This window comes from Lissotriton vulgaris, chromosome 4_1 (assembly GCF_964263255.1).
Source record: "Lissotriton vulgaris chromosome 4_1, aLisVul1.2, whole genome shotgun sequence".
Classification (NCBI taxonomy): Eukaryota; Metazoa; Chordata; class Amphibia; order Caudata; family Salamandridae; genus Lissotriton; species Lissotriton vulgaris.
Genome location: NC_141691.1, coordinates 316,861,460 through 316,881,931, shown reverse-complemented (window position 1 = coordinate 316,881,931; position 20,472 = coordinate 316,861,460). Strand labels below are relative to the sequence as shown.

The 20,472-nt window shown below is 43.6% G+C and overlaps 1 protein-coding gene across 2 annotated transcripts in view; it reads left to right on the top strand.

Annotated features, from left to right (window-relative positions):
* Positions 1-20,472, top strand: part of ADGRG4 (adhesion G protein-coupled receptor G4) — a 1,454,718-nt gene that overhangs the window by 1,107,254 nt on the left and 326,992 nt on the right. For both annotated transcript variants that reach the window (XM_086918649.1, XM_086918650.1), the window contains exon 20: positions 14,800-14,921. In XM_086918649.1, coding sequence (XP_086774775.1) covers positions 14,800-14,921 — 122 coding nt within the window. The remainder of the gene's footprint in view (positions 1-14,799; positions 14,922-20,472) is intronic.

Here is a 20,472-nt window from a genome sequence, read left to right as displayed (position 1 = left end):
GTTCTCTTCACTAAGGTGGAAGAAGGTGGACAGGCCATCTGCGTTGGCGTGGTTTGTGCCAGGACGGTGTTCCACCATAAAGACCATTCCCTGAAGGGAGATGGACCACCTCAGCAGTTTTGGATTCTCCCCCCTCATCTGCATTAACCATCTGAGGGGCCTGTGGTCAGTCTGAACCCGGAGGTGAGTCTCAAACAGGTGTTGCCTCAGCTTCTTCAGTGCCCAGACCACAGCGAAAGCTTCCCTTTCTATGGCACTCCCCCTCTGTTCCCTGGGGAGTAGTCCACACCGGCTAAGGAAGACTACAGGCTGGTCTAGGCCCTCTTCGTTCAGCTGTGAGAGCACTGTTCCCACTCCATGCTCTGAGGCTTGGTCTGCATGACAAATTCCTTTGAGAAGTAGGGGGCCTTGAGCACTCGGGCTGACCACATTGCGGCCTTCAGGGCATCAAATGCCTTCTGGCAGGACTCAGTCCAGACCACCTTGTTTAGCTGCTTTTTGGAAGTCAGCTCCGTTAAATTCTCTGTTTTATTGTCTCGTTGTGTTGTGCTGCTGCCTTGTCGGGCGCCAGGACGCTCCTTCGCTGGAGCATCTGTCCGCCTAATAAAAACGCATAACATAACATAACATAACATAACATAACATAACATAACATAACATAACATAACATAACATAACATAACATAACATAACAATGGTGCCATATCCCTTAACAAACCTCCTGTAGTACCCGGTGAGTCCTAAGAAGGCTCTCACCTCTATCTGGGTCTTGGGGGGCTCCCAAGCCAGGATGGTGTAAATCTTGGGCTGCAGGGGTGCCACCTGGCCGCTCCCTACCTGGTGTCCCAAGTACACCGCCAAATCCTGCCCGATCTGGCACTTACTGGCCTTAATTGTATGGCCTGCTTTCTGCAGCGCCTTTAACACTTCCCCGAGGTGCTGCAGGTGTTCGTCCCAACTGGAACTGAACACTGGTATGTCGTCCAGGTATGCTTTGCTGAATTCCTCTCTCCCAGCCAACACCTGATTGACCAACCTCTGAAAGGTGGCAGGGGCATTCTTAAACCTGAAGGGCATCAAACAGAACTGGTAATGTCCTTCCGGGGTTGAGAATGTGGATCTTTCCTTGGCCCCCTCGGTTAGAGCAATCTGCCAGTACCCCAACGTTAAATCAAACGTACTAAAGAATTTGGCAGCTCCCAACCGATCGATGAGCTCATCAGCTCGGGGGATGGGGTGTGCTTCCATCCGAGTGACGACATTAAGCCCCCGGTAGTACACAAAGAACCGCAGTTCTGGTGTGGTACCGGGTGCTGTAGTCTTCAGGACAAGACCACGGGGCTGGCCCATGGACTGCTGGCGGCTCAATCACCCCTAACGCCAATATCTTTGAGACCTCCGCTTTGATGCTGGCTTTGACCCGGTCAGCCAACCTGTAAATCTTATGTTCCACAGGGGGGCTGTCACTGGTGTCCACATCATGGGTATACCAGTGAGTAACACCTGGGGTAAAAAAGAACAGCGGGGCAAACTTCCCCAGCAACTGGCAACACTCGCTCTGTTGCTCAGCGGTCAGGGACGGGGAGAGGATCACACCATCCACTGACCCATCCCCCTCTTTAGCAGACAGGAGGTGCGAGAGAGGCTCACTCTCCGCTTCCTTCCTGTCGTCCGTCGCCAAGGGCAGGCTCACTTCACACCTCTCAAAGTGGGGCTTGAGGCGGTTCTCGTGAAGGACCTGTAAAGGGTTCCGGGGAGCCTACCAATCCACCAGGTAGGTAACTTCACTTTTGGGCTCCACCACCTGAAAGGGCCCAGTCCACTTGTCCTGCAAGGCACAAGGTTCCACTGGGGCCATAACCCACACTTTTTGTCCAGGTTGAAACTCGAACAGAGTGGCATTCTGGTCATACCATTTCTTCACTTCTTCCTGGCTGTCCTTGAGGTTCGCCTGAGCGAGTTTTCTGAAGTGGGCAGTTTGGTCTTGGAAGGCCAGCATGTATCTAAACACATCCAAGGGGGTTTTCATGGGAGCGGCTTCCCATCCTTCTTTCACCAAGCTTAGAGGTCCTTGCACGGGATGCCCGTACAGAACCTCGAAGCGACTGAACCTGAGAGACTTCTGGGGTACCTCCTGGTACGCAAAGAGAAGGCATGATAAGAGGACATCCCACTTATGCCTCATGGGTTCGGTGAGACCCTTGATCATGCCACTCAAGATCTGGTGAACCTTTCTACCCGAACATTACCTTGGGGGTTGTAAGGAGTGGTGAACTTGTAAGTAACACCACACTCCTTCCACAGGGATGTCATATACTTTGAGTTGAAGTCCCCCTGTCAGAAACCCCCTCTCTTTGGAACCCCACCTGGGTAAAGATCCCAATTAATGCCTGGCCCACCACTGGCGCTGTCGTTGTCCTGAGAGGGATTGCCTCTGGGTACTGGGTGGCATGGCCCACCAAGACTAGGATGTACCTGTTGCCTATGGCGGTCTTGGGATCCAGTGGCCCCACAATGTTCATCCCTACCCTTCCAAAGGGTGTCCCAAACAACGGGGAATGGTTGGAGAGGACCTTTGACCTTCCTCCCACTCTTGCCACTTGCCTGGTAAATTTGGCAAGACCGACAATGCAAATCCAACTGCCTTCGCATTTGAGGCCAGAAGAAGTGAATGGCAAGCCTGTCAAAGGTCTTGTCCTGCCCCAAATGTCCGGCCAAAGGACATTGTGAGACAGACCCGGTAGGAAGGTCCGGAAGCACTGGGGTACCACCAGCACACGGGCTGACCCACGTTCCGCGACCTTAGGCTCACTGTACAGAAGATCATTCTCCCAGTAGAACCAATGTGACCCGGACTGATCATCAGTCGCCTGGACTAAGGCCTGCCACCGCAGACCCTCCAGAGAAGGGTACTCTTTCTGCTCATGGCAGAATTCCTCCCTGTTGAGACCCCCTTTTTGCTGCCAATGGGTCAGCTCAGAGATGTCCCCCAGTTCGGCTACCTGTTCCCCTGTAGGTACCAGGGCGTCACCCTCAAGGTCTGCCTCCTCTCGGGCCGTGGGACCTTCAGGGGCTGGTTTCCTGAGCACCCAACCCTTTTTCTTGGCAGGGACCTGGGCCACTGTTTCAGGCTCCGGGTCCCTCTGATCACCATCTCTGGCTGCCATGAACCGAGTGGACACGCATGCCCACTCAGGCAAACCAAGCATCTCCAAGTGGGACCTGAGCTTAACAACCTTCCACAAGGACTGCTCCACGTCATTACTGAGCAGACAATCAACAGGCATGGAAGGGCTTACAACTACCCTCAAAGAACCTGAGACCCCCCCACTTGAAGGGAGCCTGCGCCAGCAGACACTGGCGCTATGAATCGTCGACTGCAATCACTAGGTGGAATGCCCCGGGAACTACTTGCCTCTCAGTGGCAAGGTGACACAGAACTGAGGTCCAACTGGCTCCAATATCCCAGAAAGCCTCTACTCTTTTCCCATTGATGTTCACCTAGATGCTGCATTTCTTTGTGTTAGGGGGCACCTGGGCCCCTGGGACCATCTCACTGTCCCCTAGTGAGACAAGGGTAATTTCTGTGGGGTCCCCACCCTCCTGTGGGCACTTCTCCTCCTCCCCAAGTGCTACTCTAGCCAACACCTTGGACTGCCCACCAGTGGGTGACTGTGCCCCCTTGGAGCACCTGGGGTCCCCCTTCATGTGGCCCACCTGGTCACAGGCAAAACATTTGCGGGGCCGGTCTCAGCAGGCTTCCTGATGAGAGTCCCTGTTTCTTATCTCCGGGGGGATGGGAACCTTTACCCTTGGTGTTAGTCTGAAACCCTTTAGAGAACTCATGTGCTTTACCCATGTCCCCCCACTTTTCTGCTGGGGATCCTGCCCACCTTTGGCTGAGTCTCCCCCAAACGCTTTCTTCTGGACCCTGGTACTCAACCAGCGGTCTGCCTCCATAGCAAGCTTCCTAGGGTCAGTCAGCTTACTATCAACTAGGTGCTGGCGCAGATCTGCCAAACAGAGACTGGACAAGTGCTCTCATGCAATCAAATTGTAGAGCCCCTGATAATCTGTCACATTACAGGCCTTCAATCAGCCATCCAGTGACCGGCAAAACACATCCACACATTCCAACCAAGGGTTGGCATCAGACCTTTTACTGGACCTGAACTGATCCCTGTACTTTTCAGGAGTAAGACCATACTAAGTGAGGAGGTGAGGTGATACCCCTTACCCAAAGTGTCCCTCGCTTCTTCAGGAAAGAGAGTCCACAATCCTGCTCCCCAATCCTCCTCAGGGACCCCATTCATGTGTTTTGCTGCCTCGTACCCCTGAAACCACCTTTGTATGTCATCCCCCTTCTTGAATTCCTTGCCCATATTCTTAGGGATTTGAACGATTCTATTCACCTGTCTTGACGAGTTGCTGCCACCATCTGAGCCAGGCTTACTTCTTAGCACCAGCATTAGCATGGTCTAATATCATCTTTCTCTCTTCCATTTCTAGCCTGAGTTTTTCCAACTGGAACTTCCTTGCTTCCTGCCTGTCCTCCAGCTCCTCTGGGGACAGGCTACTGCTCCCTGACCGGAAGAGTTCCCCCCTCCTAAAAGCCCACCCACCATAGGAATAGGCCGCTCTGCCTCTCCACTAAGATCGCAGATTGCCCACTTGCATCTCTGGCTGCTACCCATGCCCTCAGTCTCTTTTGTAGCTTGTCCTTCCTAGTGAGGCCTCTGACTTGGACTTTTAGGCTCTTGCAAATGGATTTCAATTCCCTAACATTGTAGAATTTCAACCTATCCTCCTCAAAGGCAAGTTCCAGGGATGCAACGGATGATGCTCTTGATTTCAGCATGACAAAGTAGCAAGTTCAAACTGGCAAGATCAAAAAATAGGACAAAAATCAAAAGGACTAGTATGTGGCACGTAATGGTCTGCGATATGGTAGTAGTCCACACCAATAACTGTAAGTCAAGTGCAAACGCAAGCCCTATCCTCACCGCTGACAACCTTTGTTAGAAATGGGATTTCTGGTAACCCTGGGTGCACTTCGCACTATGCAAGCTACGAGTAGCTATTCGAACAGCGTAGTGCACTGTGCAAAATGCTGTTTGCACTGATTGCACAGTGCCTGATACTTGTCCGCACTGTGCAATCAGTGCAAACCGTACCTTGCACAGCGCAAGACGTTGTTTTCTACCACTCGAGTAGATTTGTACTCGAGCTGCAGCTTTCTCAACGCAGAATGGTAGTTTCTCATCGCGAGCGGTCTCGAGCATACATGACCACTGGCAATGAGAAACCTGACCTCCCCGCATTGAGAATCCCGCCGGGAGGTTTATTTTTTATGCTCGCGATTGGCAACTTGATGTTGTTGATCGCGAATGAGGAAAAAGTCTAGCCGGGATGTTATTTTCCATGTTGGCGGTCAACAACTTGACGTTGAGGACCGCAAGCAAGCAAAAAATGTACACTATGCTATGCTATAATATGCTAAGCGCTTTTGCACTTTGCTACGTGCAATTCACGAAGCACGTAGTTGTGCAAACTACACAAACTACAAGAGCCTAGTCCTACACCCAGGCCTAATTTCTGGTAGGCTAGGGCAAGGGCCGAAGCCAGGCAAAAATCTAGGGAAGATAATGGAGTTACACTCCTAAAATAACCCCTGCTCACCCCCTTAGTAGCTTGGCATGAGCAGTCAGGTTTATCTTAGAGGCAGTGTGTAAAGCATTTGCACATAACCCACAATAATACAGTGTACACCCTCAAAAGGACACCACACCAGTTTAGAAAAATATCCAATATTTTTATATAATTAAAACCAGACCAAAAACGACAAAAATCCACCATACTATATGAAAAACAGTCTGCAGGTATCAAAATAGGTTTCATACAAAGTTCCTCGATGTCGATAGCTCCGTCCTGGGCAACCACAGCATCGTGAACAACAAATCTGTTCTGGCTGGTCACGGGGTCGTGGGCCAGCTACGGTGTCGGGAAGACACGCAAACAGTACCTGTGAGAAATGAGGGCGATGAGGCCCTCTAAGTCACTCACGTTGCAGGTCGAGCTCCTCTCTGATGGAATCAGGAGCGCTGGCATTTGTAGGGTGCTGCAGTGCAAAGTGCAGTGCCCCCAGGTCGCGGTGCGAGCAGCGTCTCAGTGGTCACGACGGATGATGCCGTCGGTAAGACCAGGGTTGTGGTGCGAGATGAAGGTGGTTCTCCTCATGGTGCTAGCAGGTCATGGTGCAAGCAGCAGCGTCGCCGTTGCTGAAGCACTGTCGTCGGCTGACGAGCGGAAGTCATGGTGCTGGTGTCGGTGGGAAACGGCTGCAGTGCGGGATGAGGGAGGCGCTTTGTGTTACTTCCGAGCGGTGTCCTCGAACCACGGTGCAAGCAGCGGCGTCGATTTCGAGATGGAGAGGCGGCGGCAGGGAGGCTAAGGTGTCCTCGTGAAGCAAGGCGGTGCGGCATGCGGTGCCCACAGGTCACGGTGCGAGCAGCAGCATTGTGGCGATGCTGTCTGTGGTGCCAAAGCTCCAGCATGAAGCAAGGCAGTGCGGAGTGCGGTAGCCACAGGTGGCGGCTCAAGAAGTGGCTTGTGGCGGCGTCAACAGGCGTCCTGGTGAGACCAAGGTTGCGGTGCAGCGTTGTGGCGGTGCCCTCTGCTGTGCCTTCTGGACACGTAGTTGTCAGCAGCGCCGTAGACGTCGTTGAGTTATGTTTCCTCTGATACAGCACAAAACACACAGTCCCCAGTGCTGCGACCAGAAGAGCTTGAAGTCTTTGCTGTTCCTGAGACTTCGTGAACAGGGGGCAAGCTCTACGGCAAGCCCTTGGAGAGAGTCAAAAAATAGGTTGCAGAGAGTCCAGTCCAGGCGTTTCACTGCCCAAGACAGAAGCCGCCACTGCAGGTCAGCCTAGCCAAGCACACAGCAAAATGGTAGTTCCTCCTCACAGCTTCTCCAGCTCTTCTTCTCGGCAGTCTACTTGATCCAGATGAGTTCTAAAGCTCAGGATCCAGTATCCAAAAATCCTTTGATCCTCTTGGCAGAGGGTGTCTGTGCTCAGCCAGCACCAGTTCTGCCTTCTCTGGTGTGAATTCCTGGCAGGAGGTGGAGACTGCATTGTCAGAGGCAGACCAGGCCCTTTGAGGTGCAAGGAAATCTCCTCTCCCTTCCCCCATTGCAGCCCAGGTCTAGTCAGCCCTTTCCTGACCCTACCTAGACTATCTAGAGCCCTCCTGCTCCCAGCCATCTGTCATACGAAACCCAGACAGGCAATCCACATTCCAGCAGAGGCACACAGGATGACTGAGCAAGAAAATACTTACTTTCTAAAAGTGGTATTTTCAAACACAGAATGTAAAAATCCCCTTCACTAAAAGATGTATTTTAACATTCCTAGTTCAAGCATACTAAATTCGAATTTCTACCTTGTTCCCTGGGTCAGTTTAGGATTAAAAGTTGTTATAATTAAACTGCCCATTCTGGTCTATGAGAACAGATAGCCTTGCAATAGTAAAAAACGACATTGGCTGTTATTCACTATCAGGACATGCCACACACACCCGGGCATGTCCTACCTTTCACATACAATGCACCCTGCCCACAGGGGTACATTGGGCCTACCTTAGGGGTGCCTGACATGTAAGAAAAGGAAAGGTTAGCGACTGGCAAGTGTGTGCACTGGCCAAGTCGACATGGCAGTTACAAACTGTGCGCAGAGCAATGGCAGGTCTGAGGTACCTTTTCAGAGCTACTCACATGGGTGGCACAATCAGTGTTGCAGGCCCACAAGTAGCATTTGATTCATAGGCCCTGGCACACTCCTTGCACTTTACTAGGGACTAACAAGTAAATCAAATATCCAATCGTGAAAACACCAATCCATAACACAATTGACACAGAGAGCGCCTGCACTTTAGCACTGATCAGCAGTGTGAAAAGTGCGCAGAAACTTTACGCCAGTCAAAACTGGGCAGTCAGAAATCACTAACTCAGGGGAAACAGGCCTAAAGATGCCAAGTCTAACAAGCAACATAATGAGATGAACAGCAGAAGCAAACACACAATGCAACCTTTTCTTACAAATAAAAGCACAGAAGCGAATACTATTTTCAAAAGGACAGCGCCAAACAAAGTTCCCCACCACACACTAGTGAATGGCTGCATTTGTAATAGCAGCTTTTATATGAATACACAGTGCACTGCACGCAGCACACAAACTACACATTTATACTAGGATCTTCACAAAAACACAAAACAACATTATGTCTTCAAAATCTATAACAATCCCCACAGCTACACATGACTGGACTAACATAACAGACAAACCCCCACATGCATCAATCTAGGATTTTGCATTTCTTAAATAGCGAAAATTAAGGAATCGCTATTTAGGAAATGCAAAATGCTATGCATCAAGAAATCCTAAAAGTTTTTAGGATTTCTTAATTTTCGGAAATTGCGATTCCTTAATTGCGAAGTGCAATTAAGGAATGGCATTACATTGATTCCTATGGGCCTAGAGGCCCATAGGAATCAATGTAGTCAATTGGAAGGCAGTAGCAAATTGCGAGTGGCACTTAGAAAATTTCATGGGTGCAGGGGGGGTCCAAAGGACCCCCCCCTGCACCCCTGAAATGCAATTGAAAGTGCATGTTTCACACACACATGTCCTAAGGACATGTGTGTCTGTAACTGGGCAGTTTAAAAAATGCATTTTCAAGCATTTTTAAACAATTTCGCAAATTACCACGAGGTTGAACCTCGTGGTAATTTGCACTTCCAATTTGAATAATCACAATTTTTTTTTTAATGATGCATTGCTTTTAAGGAATCGCAAGTTTGCAATTCCTTAAAAGCAATCGCATTTTTTGGAATTTGGTAAAAATACCGAATTACTCAAAAATGCTTCATGCATCCCAAAAAGCACTTTTGCATTCGCAAACGGACGATTTTAAGGAATCGCACCGTTTGCGAATGTAAAAGTGCTTGATGCATGTGGGCCAAAGTGTTGGTAACCATCTTCGAAGCACAGAATCCTGAATATAGCATATCAATACTCCATGGGACAACATGCACAAAAGCGCACACTATGAGCTTAAGCGGGTGCAGTGTGTAACCATTCAACATAATACATTTAAGAATACTGCAAAACACCCTTTAACAACATAAAATTCATAAGCCTAATATATATTTACGCACACAAACATATCCAAGAACACACACTGAAAACCCACTAGCTTCACACTTAATCTTACAACAACAATGCCACCTAAAGAGGGGTGTACGTCTTTCATCCAAAGTCCCAGATAATTGTACTCTCTGTTCAGCCTGTGGCCAGGTTCTTTCCATCTTTGGATTCACCATGATATGTACTCATTGAGGCTCTTTTCACTAATTAGTTCCACTTAAATCATCCTCTGAATGTTGCGATGTCCCTACCTTCTTCCCCGTTATCTTGTTTTAATCTTCACCCCAGCCCCCATGGATGTCGCTGTAATTTAGAGAAAATCTAAAAAAAAACATGCTGAAGTGAAAAACATCTCTCATTGGATTTTAATATCACAATCTGGTACAGCTTCAATAACAGTCATATTCAAATGCTACATATTCAACAAGATATTACCAATAGCATGCAGAGGTCACACCTACACTTGACTTCTTATACTAAGATTAAAAATTTAAGGCGTTCGAAATATAAAATGTAACAGATTGAAAGTGCACAGATACTGATGCTATAGCTAGACTCCTTGCATTGTGTCAATGGCATGTGTCCATTATTTTATGCTATACATATAAGCAATTTTTTCATGAAACTTGAACATTTTAATTGTGAAAGGAGCTCACTCATCCACATTGCTTGCAGTAGCTTGAAAAACTTTGGACTTCTACAGCTAGAACGTGTGTTTCTTAACAAAAGCAAGCCTGTGGTTTTTTTTTACTAAATCACTGTTCCTAAATACAGAGGGGGGTGTTCTCAAGGAGGTGGCGGTGAGAGGCGCTAGCCTCCTTGGCTTAACGTCTCTCACCGCCACTTCAGAAACGCGAGGCTGCACCCTATTCTCAAGAATGTGGTGCAGCCTGGCATTTCCCTCTGCAATGGTGCTAAGTTTCACGACTTAGTGCCAACGCAGACATCCTTGCACCAGAGTGCCTGGTGTCTGTGTGCAGGAGAGGATTGTTTATGTACAGGAAGGTGCCCCTTCCTGCACATAAACAATCCTAAACTACAAATTTGTAACTTTCATGTGTGCTGCTTCGTGCAGCAAAGATGACTACAAGGGATTTTATTTTGGAAGTCACTTCACTAAAATGGTTTTTACTTATCGGTTCTTTAACAAATTGAACCTAATGTATCCGCAGGATTACTTTGATGTTAATCACCAATTTCAAAAAAAGTAAACAAATACAATCAAGAGAAGAAAACACACAGCAGAATAGAGATTATATTCAAAATTATTTATACTAAAGTTAATCAGATGAAGAATTTCATGGGGATAAACATAGAACAAAACTCTTAACATAAAAGTTATGAAAGGCAGTATATCTGTGTCAACTAATCAATTCATAACAGTGCATCAGCTCCAGCAATAACAGAGGAAAACCAAAATCATAAATGTATCATGGTATCCTTCAGTACAAACAATGTTGAGGAGTTGATGTCTTAGGTCGACGTTTCGGTCTTGTATGTTGTCATCTGTCAGACCATCATCAGGACTTAGCTTTTCATCAAATAAAAACCCCTTAAATGCATCAAATGTAGAAAGCTAATTTTCAAGAATGGGCATTAGTTCCAACTGAGTGAAATTAGTCAGGCAGATCTTGTAGGGCTCTTCTTTGTATTCTAAGAGCTTGTTAGATAGAAGTATACTGCTTGGTATCCAAATTGATCAGGAATACTCGCAATGTTAGATTCGAGCAGAAAGTCGCTCTGCAGTCGTCAGTAGCTGCTTGCGGGATAATATCTCGGGCTCCAGTTGAAGCAATTACAACGTTGATCTGCCTGCCTGGCTAATTTCACTCGGTTGTCTGGATGTAACATCAAAATAAGAAAAATAAAAAGACTTACATCATTTGGAGATACATTGCTTGATGTGGACTCTCCTTTATTAGTAGAACCTATTGTCTTTGTATTGGTCTATTTGTGTTAAGGAAATTAGCGGATGAAATACTGATTCTACAAATTCAAGGCAGCTACTTTGGCCATATTTTTCACTAAAGTGTGTGCTAAAATCCTCTTTCTATTTTGGAAATCGTAGTGTGCCTGTAATACATTAACAAGCATTTGCAATGCAATAGGACTCGCATTTAATGCCAGACCTATTGCAGTGCAAGAAGGGGGCAAGAAGGCACGGACTGCAGGATTGCGGGCGGGAGTGCGAGAAGATACAGCCAACTGGAGTGCGGGAGGGGGAAGAAGGTACAGGCAATGGGAGTGTGGGAGGAAGCAGCAGTAAGAAAACTTCATTAAAGAAAATAGTGCTCACAATCTAAATAACACATACCGTGCAACACTCAAAGTAAAGAGGCCAGTAGACATGGAAGGATAGAAATGACGACATGGCCATCATAAGGAGGGACTACCAAGCCTATGAACCAATCTGAACGCAGCATTTAAAAAGAACACAGACACAAACCAATGAAAATGATGGGTGGGGGAGTGAGTGTGGCTTGTCTTCCATACTTTGCTACCACAGATCAACCCCAGAGCAGCGCTTGCACGCTGGCTCAGGGCTTGACCTAAAAGCAATAGAAATTCACTTAAAGAAACGAAGGTTAAAGGGAAGTTATGAATAGGAAATAGAATTAGAATAGCCTTAGAAATTCACTGTGGTTCTGTGGATGATGTCATCAGTGATGCCATCAGTGATGTAATTTGAGATGTCATCAGTGATGTCACTGAGCACGTCATGAGTGATGTAAAATGTGAGGTCATAAGCAGAGGCATAACTTATAGTTAGCTCATGTAACTATAACTGCTGAATTTCTATAGTTTTGTAGGAGTGAAATATGAGCCTAACTATGACGTTCCTGTAACCTTTGGTTTGTTTCAATGAACTTCTAAGGTTTTTGAATTCTATTTCCTAACTATAACATCCCTGTGACCTCTGTTTTTAAGTGAATATAGACAGATAGATAGATAGATAGATAGATAGATAGATAGATAGATAGATAGATAGATAGATAGATAGATAGATAGATAGATATTAAATTATATAACTTTAATCTGCTAGATGACTGCCATTCTGGGTTTAGACCAGGTCACAGTACGGAAACAGCAATACTTCATATAGTGAATGATGCTTTACTGGAACTAGGCCAAAACAAAACGTGTCTATTAGTTCTTCTTGGCCTAGCCTCTGCTTTCGACAGGGTAAACCATGAAAAACTGCTAGCCTGACTTGAAAACAGGAATGGATTATCAAGAACTGTGCTACAATGGTTTAAATCCTTCTTGCACAACAGAACACAAAGACTTTTTGGTAAACCAAGAGCTTTCATCACCCCAATTAAATTGGAGTTCTGCAAGACTCAACACTATCTCCATCACTATTTAACCTATACGTGGAACCTCTAACAGAACTACTACAGCACACTAACAACTCCTTCCACATGTATGCAGATGACACCCAGATTTATATTAAGATTTTGTCAGAGAAGGAGATCAAGACAATGAATGAGGCATTAAAGGTGACCATTCAATAGTTAACCAGCAATCATCTTAAACTAAAAACACGCAAAAAATGGATTTCCTATTAATATCCCCCAAAAGATTTTTATGATGTTACGGATGGACCAAGATGGTAAGTCCTCTAAATTGCACCCATGTCTTAGCGAACTCAACCAAATCACTGTGAATTACACTTGCTCAGAATCTAAACATGCTAATCCACATCAACTCGATGGCAAAAAACGCCCGCTTTCACCTAAGCTATTTTAGAAAGTTGCAACCATTCATCGCAAAATCAGATCTCGAACTGGCAGTCCAGGCATTAGTCATTACGTGAATTAAATATGACTGTACAACACTATTAGAATTACTGAAGATCTCAAAAGCTCCACTTAAAGCTTGTCTCAATGCAGCAACGAGACTCATAACAGGTTCTAGAAAATCCGACCACATCTCTCCACACCTGAAGCCTCTAAACTGGCTGCCAGATGAAGCCTGAATTCAACGTAAACTGGCATGTATTACACAAAAAGCGCTAAGCTACAAAACACTGTTGTACCTGGCTCCAAAAATTAAGGTATCTGGAGCAAACAGACTTATACGGAGTGCCAAAGACCAAGTGCTAAAACCTCATATATTTCAGAAGAAGAAAATGACTGATCTTTCTCCAGAGCTGCACCTAGAATCTGGAACTCGCTTCCTCAAAACATAAGAAGAATCCTGGCCAGTTCAGTCTTCAAGAAAGAAGCGAAGAACTTTCTAAAGAGTAAATTCCTACCATAACCAACAGCAGATCAAATACATCGATGTCTGTTTAGTGAATGTGTCACCTAGTCCCTCTGGGTATGGAATCTGCTCTCTCCAGAAGAGTCTCAAGATGTAGCATAACAGACTTCTTTAATTTACCAGGGAGACACGAACTAAGAGATCAGCCAGAAGCATATACCTAGTATAGCAGCAAGGTGTATAATCATGCTCTTCACTAATTACATATGAGGGTACTATTTTTATATTATTATATTCTTACGGTCCACGTGTTACATTTGGTTGGAAATGTTTTTACTTAAACTATCATAATTTCTCGTTCTATTTATGCTTTGATGCCTCCTCTATCAGACTGTCATGAAGGTTGATACTATGTAACTGCGGAGCGCTCTGATAACCAGTGGGTCATGTTCGTGCTATTTAAAACCCTGAATAAATAAATATAAATGTATGAAACACATGACAGCAGCTAGCAATTATTCCACATAATGTAGATTACTTCTATACAAAAAAATGAACAACTGAGTTGAAACAAAAGATGATGTCGGAAGAGCTATCATCTATTTTGCAGTCTCTAGCGGATTCTCCTTCTTGAGACACCATTTATAGTTCAAACATGGCAGCTGAGTGAAGTAGTGTGGCTCACTGGTTAGAGGCGGCAGACCCGAGAGCAGAGGACGGCCCGGGACCAGGGTTCGATTCCTGGCGCGGCAGGTTTCTGGACCAGGGTCAGCGGACTCGATAATTCTCTCGCCTCGGTGCCCACTCTGATCAGCGATCACACTCGGCAACTCTGGGCATTAGCTTGCCTCATCTTCACTAACGGCCCCACCAGACCGCCGGGGATGCCTGGTCTCACCCTGGAGATACCCATTAAGGGACCATCTCTCAGGGAAGCCAGGAAGGGTTTCGCAGCGGTCGAAGCGCCTTGGGACCCTATGGGTAAGTAGTGCGCTATATAAATGCCTATACATACAGCTGAAAGATGGAATCCTTAGCACACACATAAGGAGGGAGTCTGAGACAGGTCTAATTTGTATTAATGATCATTAGCAGCAGTGGTAATAAAAGATTTAACAATAGAATATTGAACTGAAAAGCAGTGTATTGCCTTCTCCAATTCTCACTACTAGCCAGCTTCCAACATGAAATAACATGATTCTACTGTATTTTCCCTTCCTTCTGAAAAAAATACAAAAAGTATAAGGTTTGTTTGGTACCAGTGTCAATATGAGGTGTTTGAACCGGCCTTTCCGCCTTCCTATAGTTAAGTATGTCATGTATGCTCATTGCCAACCAATAGAAATAAAATGCTGCGACTAATGGATGGTATATCCCTTTTTTTCAGGACATATCCAGAGAAGAGATTGACCCTCAAAATGCTCGAATTCTTACTATAATCACCTATGTAGGCTGCGGCATCTCTTCCATCTTCCTAGGAGTTGCTCTCGTCACATATCTAGCTTTGGTGTAAGTAAATAATGGTTTTCGCCTTGCAACAACCTCTGTGAAAAAAATCTATAATTCCTAGTGTTTCCGACACAAAGTGATAGAATAATGGCTTTCCTGCCCAATTAAGTTGTATTAATAGAAATTACCTAGCTTTGTTATGGTACGGTTTGCTCATTGTTACCCATTTAATTTACTATTAATTCAATGCTGTATTCACTCTAAATACTTCAGTCATTTCCACTGTAAGTCTATGAAAATATTCTTTTATCTTGAAAATCATAACCCATTAGGAGCAGCAAACGAGAATCACTTGATTTAGAATAACACCCTCCTGAACAATGCATGTTAATTTTTCCTAAATATTTAAAACATTTAAATGTTCTTTTGTCAAAGAACTAAAGTTATTGGCATAAGCCTACCTCTCTAAAGACTACATCCTCCAACAACCTCTTAATTAATACACCTGGTTTTATGAAATCCCCCCTAGTTCAAGGATTGAGGTATCCTGAAATGGTTGGTTTCAGTACACCACTTTTCTCACAGTTTTCATCTGGTCAAGAAAATGGCTATAATATTTAGTTTCGGTGAGTAGGTGAGTCACTGACACCCTTATTCATAGATTCACTCACTAACTCACTTGTTCACTATCAGTACCATTCAGGAGGATGGCCACAGCACTGTAATACAGTTCCAAAAAGTCTCCTACCTAGCAGCCCCTCAGTGACATCAATATTCTCTTCTTCAAAGGCCCGAGGAAGCCTATTAAAGCATATCACTTCCACTAGCTGTTAACCCCTTCCAGGCTCATGACGAGCTGGGCTCGTCATGGCGTAGCCTCCTCGCACGCTGAGGCCGAGCCCAGCTCGTCATGAAGCATGGGATTTTGTAAATCTGAGCACAGGAGGAGAATTCTCTGAGCGCGGATGTGGTTAAAGACGGGAGGTACCCAACTTCCACGTCTGTGAAGCTGGTATTCCCACATGGGTTAGATTTACTAGGCCTTCTCCATAGACCTTATGTAGTGGATTTCAGCAAACAACGCACCCCAGTTAAAAAGCCTATGGTTCCCAGATGTTATCTCTAATGAAGTATCTGCCTGTGTGACAAAAAAAACACACCACTCTTTTTTAAGCACAGGGGCCAGTACGGCCCAGTATTACTCTTGTGCTAGCAGAGGAGGATGACAACAGCTTCCAGATAACAACTATTAACAGTCTTTTTTCCTTACTACATAAACCTCCTGTGCCCAGCCTTGGGCTGTTGTGGAGAATTCATCATTTGTGTTGGCATTTGAGCAACACTGCTCTTTATGCTCACTTCAAAGTGTCTTTCCTGTTTCATATACAAATATGGGTGTCATTAAATAATTACATGTTAAAGTTCAATTCTTCCAAATTAGAAAATCTGCTTGCCAAATTACCCCAGGAAGACTGAAAGACATTGTTCTCATTGAAGCAGAGAGGATTTTAAATGAAGAACTTTTAACTTCATCAAATGCATCTATTTTTTAGCCATCTTGACCTTTACTAAAAAGACTGAACTATTCCAGCTACTGTTTCAGCGGGATTACACACTGACCATAAGTAAATGATTACTCAAGAAAATAACAAGCTAAAGCATCCACTAATGCATTGTTTGAATCAGAAAAATTAGTGACAATAAATTCATACCGGGAATGAAAAATACCCATCTACCTTAAATACCAGCATTTGTAAAGCACACAGCACCTTACCCACAATTACTGCACAGAAGATTTTGTAAACCCTGCAAACTCTGGTGATCAGTTCGAATTTCAAATGGTTCTCTAGAACCCTTTAGATATCTCCATTCGGTACAAGTCGGCTTCATGGCTAGGAGTTCTCCTTCAATGAGTGAATACTTCAAGTCATGTCAAAATATGAGATGAATAAAAGAGGATGTTCTCGTACATCATCTCCTTGTTCTTGTAACAACATTTCCCCTACTGCTCTTTCACAGCCATCCGTTTCCACAATAAACTTTTATGAGGTGTTAGTACGAATGTCTGACATAATATTGACAGACAGAATATCTACATACAAAAATATCGACACAAAAATATCGAAATCAAAAATATCGGAGTCATATCTTCATAAAGGTAAGTACAAAAATATCGAAAAATTAATATCGTAGTACAAAAATATCGAAATTAAAAATATCGTTATTTTAAATGTATTAATAATAATGTAAAAATAATTTTAAAATACATATAATTTTACAAATATTAAACAAAAATATTAAAACATAATTAAAAAATTAAAACTAATACATATACATTTAAAATAAATTAAAAACTTAATAATTTAATGTAATTATATTTTTTTTAATTTCATTTAATTGATTTAATTTAAATTTATTTTATTTTTACTCTGTACGACGGTACCCCAAAAACCCAAAACTGACCCTGAACCCTAAAAATACCCCTTTACCCAAAAACCCAAAACTGACCCTGAACCCTAAAAATACCCCTTTACCCAAAAACTGAAAACTGACCCTGAACCCTAAAAATACCCCTTTACCCAAAAACTGAAAACTGACCCTGAACCCAAAAAATACCCCTTCACCCAAAAACTGAAAACTGACCCTGAACCCTAAAAATACCCCTTTACCCAAAAACTGAAAACTGAACCTGAACCCTAAAAATACCCCTTTACCCAAAAACTGAAAACTGACCCTGAACCCTAAAAATACCCCTTTACCCAAGAACTGAAAACTGACCCTGAACCCTAAAAATACCCCTTTACCCAAAAACCCAAAACTGACCCTGAACCCTGAAAATACCCCTTTACCCAAAAAACCAAAACTGACCCTGAACCCTGAAAAAACTCCTTTACCCAAAATTAATTAATATTATTTAATTACCAATTAATCATTAATTAACAATAGAATAAAGTAAATATATTAGAACATTAGCTGTAATTAATTAAATTTAATAATTAATATTATTTTTTCCCAATTAATTAATTAACAATAACAAAAAATTATATATATATAAAAAAATTACTCTAATTAATGTAATTAACTAATTAATATTAATTATTTACCAATTAATTATTAATTAAAATATGTACAAAATTATATTAATTAATTAACTAATTAATATTAATTATTTACCACCTAATTATTCATTACAAATATTTACAAACATATAATAATTAATTAATTAATATTAAATTACTTCCCACCCTATTCCCCTATAAACCCACAACCCGCTCTGATGCTAAAACGCAAAATGTAAACAAATTTACAAATTTTCAAACATACATTACAAAACATGTTTAACAAACATATAAACAACATAATAAAATACATAACACTAAAAAAAATTCGATATTAGTAAAATTCGATATTAGTAACATACATACCTTAAAAAAACGATATTCTGTCTGTCGATATTTTGGACATCGATATTCTATACTGTCGAAATTAAAACATCGATATTATTGTATATCGATATTTTAATTTCGATATTTTGTCTGCCTACCGTTAGTACGACATAATACATCTTTTCAGCATGATCATTCCAGCAAATCGTTCTTCATATTTTCCTTTTTTTTCAGAACACAAGTAATTAAAATGTTTATCTGCAAAATTCTAGACAAATTGATAATGAAGTTTGTGAAGCCATAAAAACTACGAGCATAACCAATCATGTACTTTACACGTTATCATATATGTTTCTCAGCAATATCACTTTCTCTTTCCCAACAACTGACTTTTGCACTTTCCAACATGGCACCCATTGCAGAGAGCACTTCGCGATAGTCCTTTCTCTATGTTGTCTGCTTTACACACTAGTTCTGAACCTCCCCACAGACCGCTTGGTGTACAGACGCCATCCTGGAACTCCGCGTAGTCCGCGCGTAGTCTGCTGACTGTGAGTACCCTCCTGGGGACCCGCACATATCTAATGCATTACTGGCAATTTCGAGCATTTGCATGTTGGCGTATTAGTTTATGACCAGATCACGATTGCGAGCACACGCCTTGACGCTTGTCTGTCACCGGGTTTTTATCACTGTTTTCTTTGACCCACGTAGTTGCACTTTACCTTGGGATGTTACACGCGACTACCGCCAGCCCCTATTTACTTTAATTTTTGCACGTCCATCTTATCACAACTTCCCGCATTCTTCACCGACTGGTTGGTTACGAACTTTACTTTCTTCTTTGCTTTTTCCACGTTGATATTATTGCACCTCATCATATGTTTGTAAGTTTGGATGTGGATGTCCTTTTGATACGTCGATTCTTTTACTTTGTTTGTAGAGTTGTCCCCTGACGAAGGGCGGGGCCCGAAATGCATCGGGATATGTTTTGACTATGCATACATTATCGATCAACTATTCATGAATACCAACTATTCGGCTAACTGCTATTAAGCCATGAACCTGCAATGTGTTTAATAAACTGAAAAAGTTGGGACAACACTTTCATGTGCAAGGATTGAACTATTGATTTACCCCAGACTTATTGAAAAAGACCGCCGGTCACCACTCAGTTGTGCTTAGAGGTGCTCTCTCCCAAGAGGGGGAGCTTTGTAATAGTTCTTTATAAGAAGCAAACATATCTGTCCTTGACTAGGATCTGATTTAAACCTTTATAATCAATACATGGTTAGAGATCATGGTTTTTTCTTGGGTACAAAACAAAGTGCCCCAGCAGTAGAAGAAGATGATGCAATTAACTTATTCTTCAAATTCTCATGTAAATAAGGCTTAAGTATCTCCTCCTGCCTCTCAATAAAGGAATACATATGCCCAAAAGGAACAATAGCACCATGTCCAGTTGGTATGGCACAATCATATTTCGTAGGAAAAAGAAAGAAACAAACTTTAGGTTTAAAAAAACTTGAGGAAAGCAGGGCACTGCGGTGGTACTGTGGAATTGCAGAAAGGTTAGCCCCAATGACATTGGATATGTAGTCCTTTACCACATTATTCAGTGCCCAGTATATTCCTGAAGCAAAACAATGATCATGGCAACGCTGTGATGACAAAGATCTTGTTCAAGTAGACCAGTGGACGTACAGGGTTTGCCTCTTACGCCAAGCAATTGAGTGGAGGAGTGTGGCTCACTGATTAGAGCGGCAGACCCTGATGCAGAGGTCTCGCCCAGGACCAGGGTTCGATTCCCGACGCGGCAGGGTCCTGAGCCAAAAAATGTCCACGGACTCGATAATGCTCGCCTCGGTGCCTACTCTAATCATGGGGTCCCACGCTGCAACTCTGGGCAATAGCTTGCTTAATCTCCACTACGGCGGCCCACCCGCTGCGGGATGCCTGGCTTTCACCTTGGGGATGCCCAGTAGGGGTTATCTCACAGGGAAAAAGCCAGGACGGGTTCCAAAGGCAAGCGCCTTGATGCCTTCGGGTGATACGTGCGCTATATAAGTCGCAATACATTTACATTTTACATTTACAACCAATTCCAAAATTTACAGCATAATTAGGAGCAGCTATAATGGCAGAAGTTAACAGGTTGGTATGATCTCGAAGTGGATGCAATTAGAGGATGCCTTTTGTATTGGACCTAAGGTTAATGGTGAGCC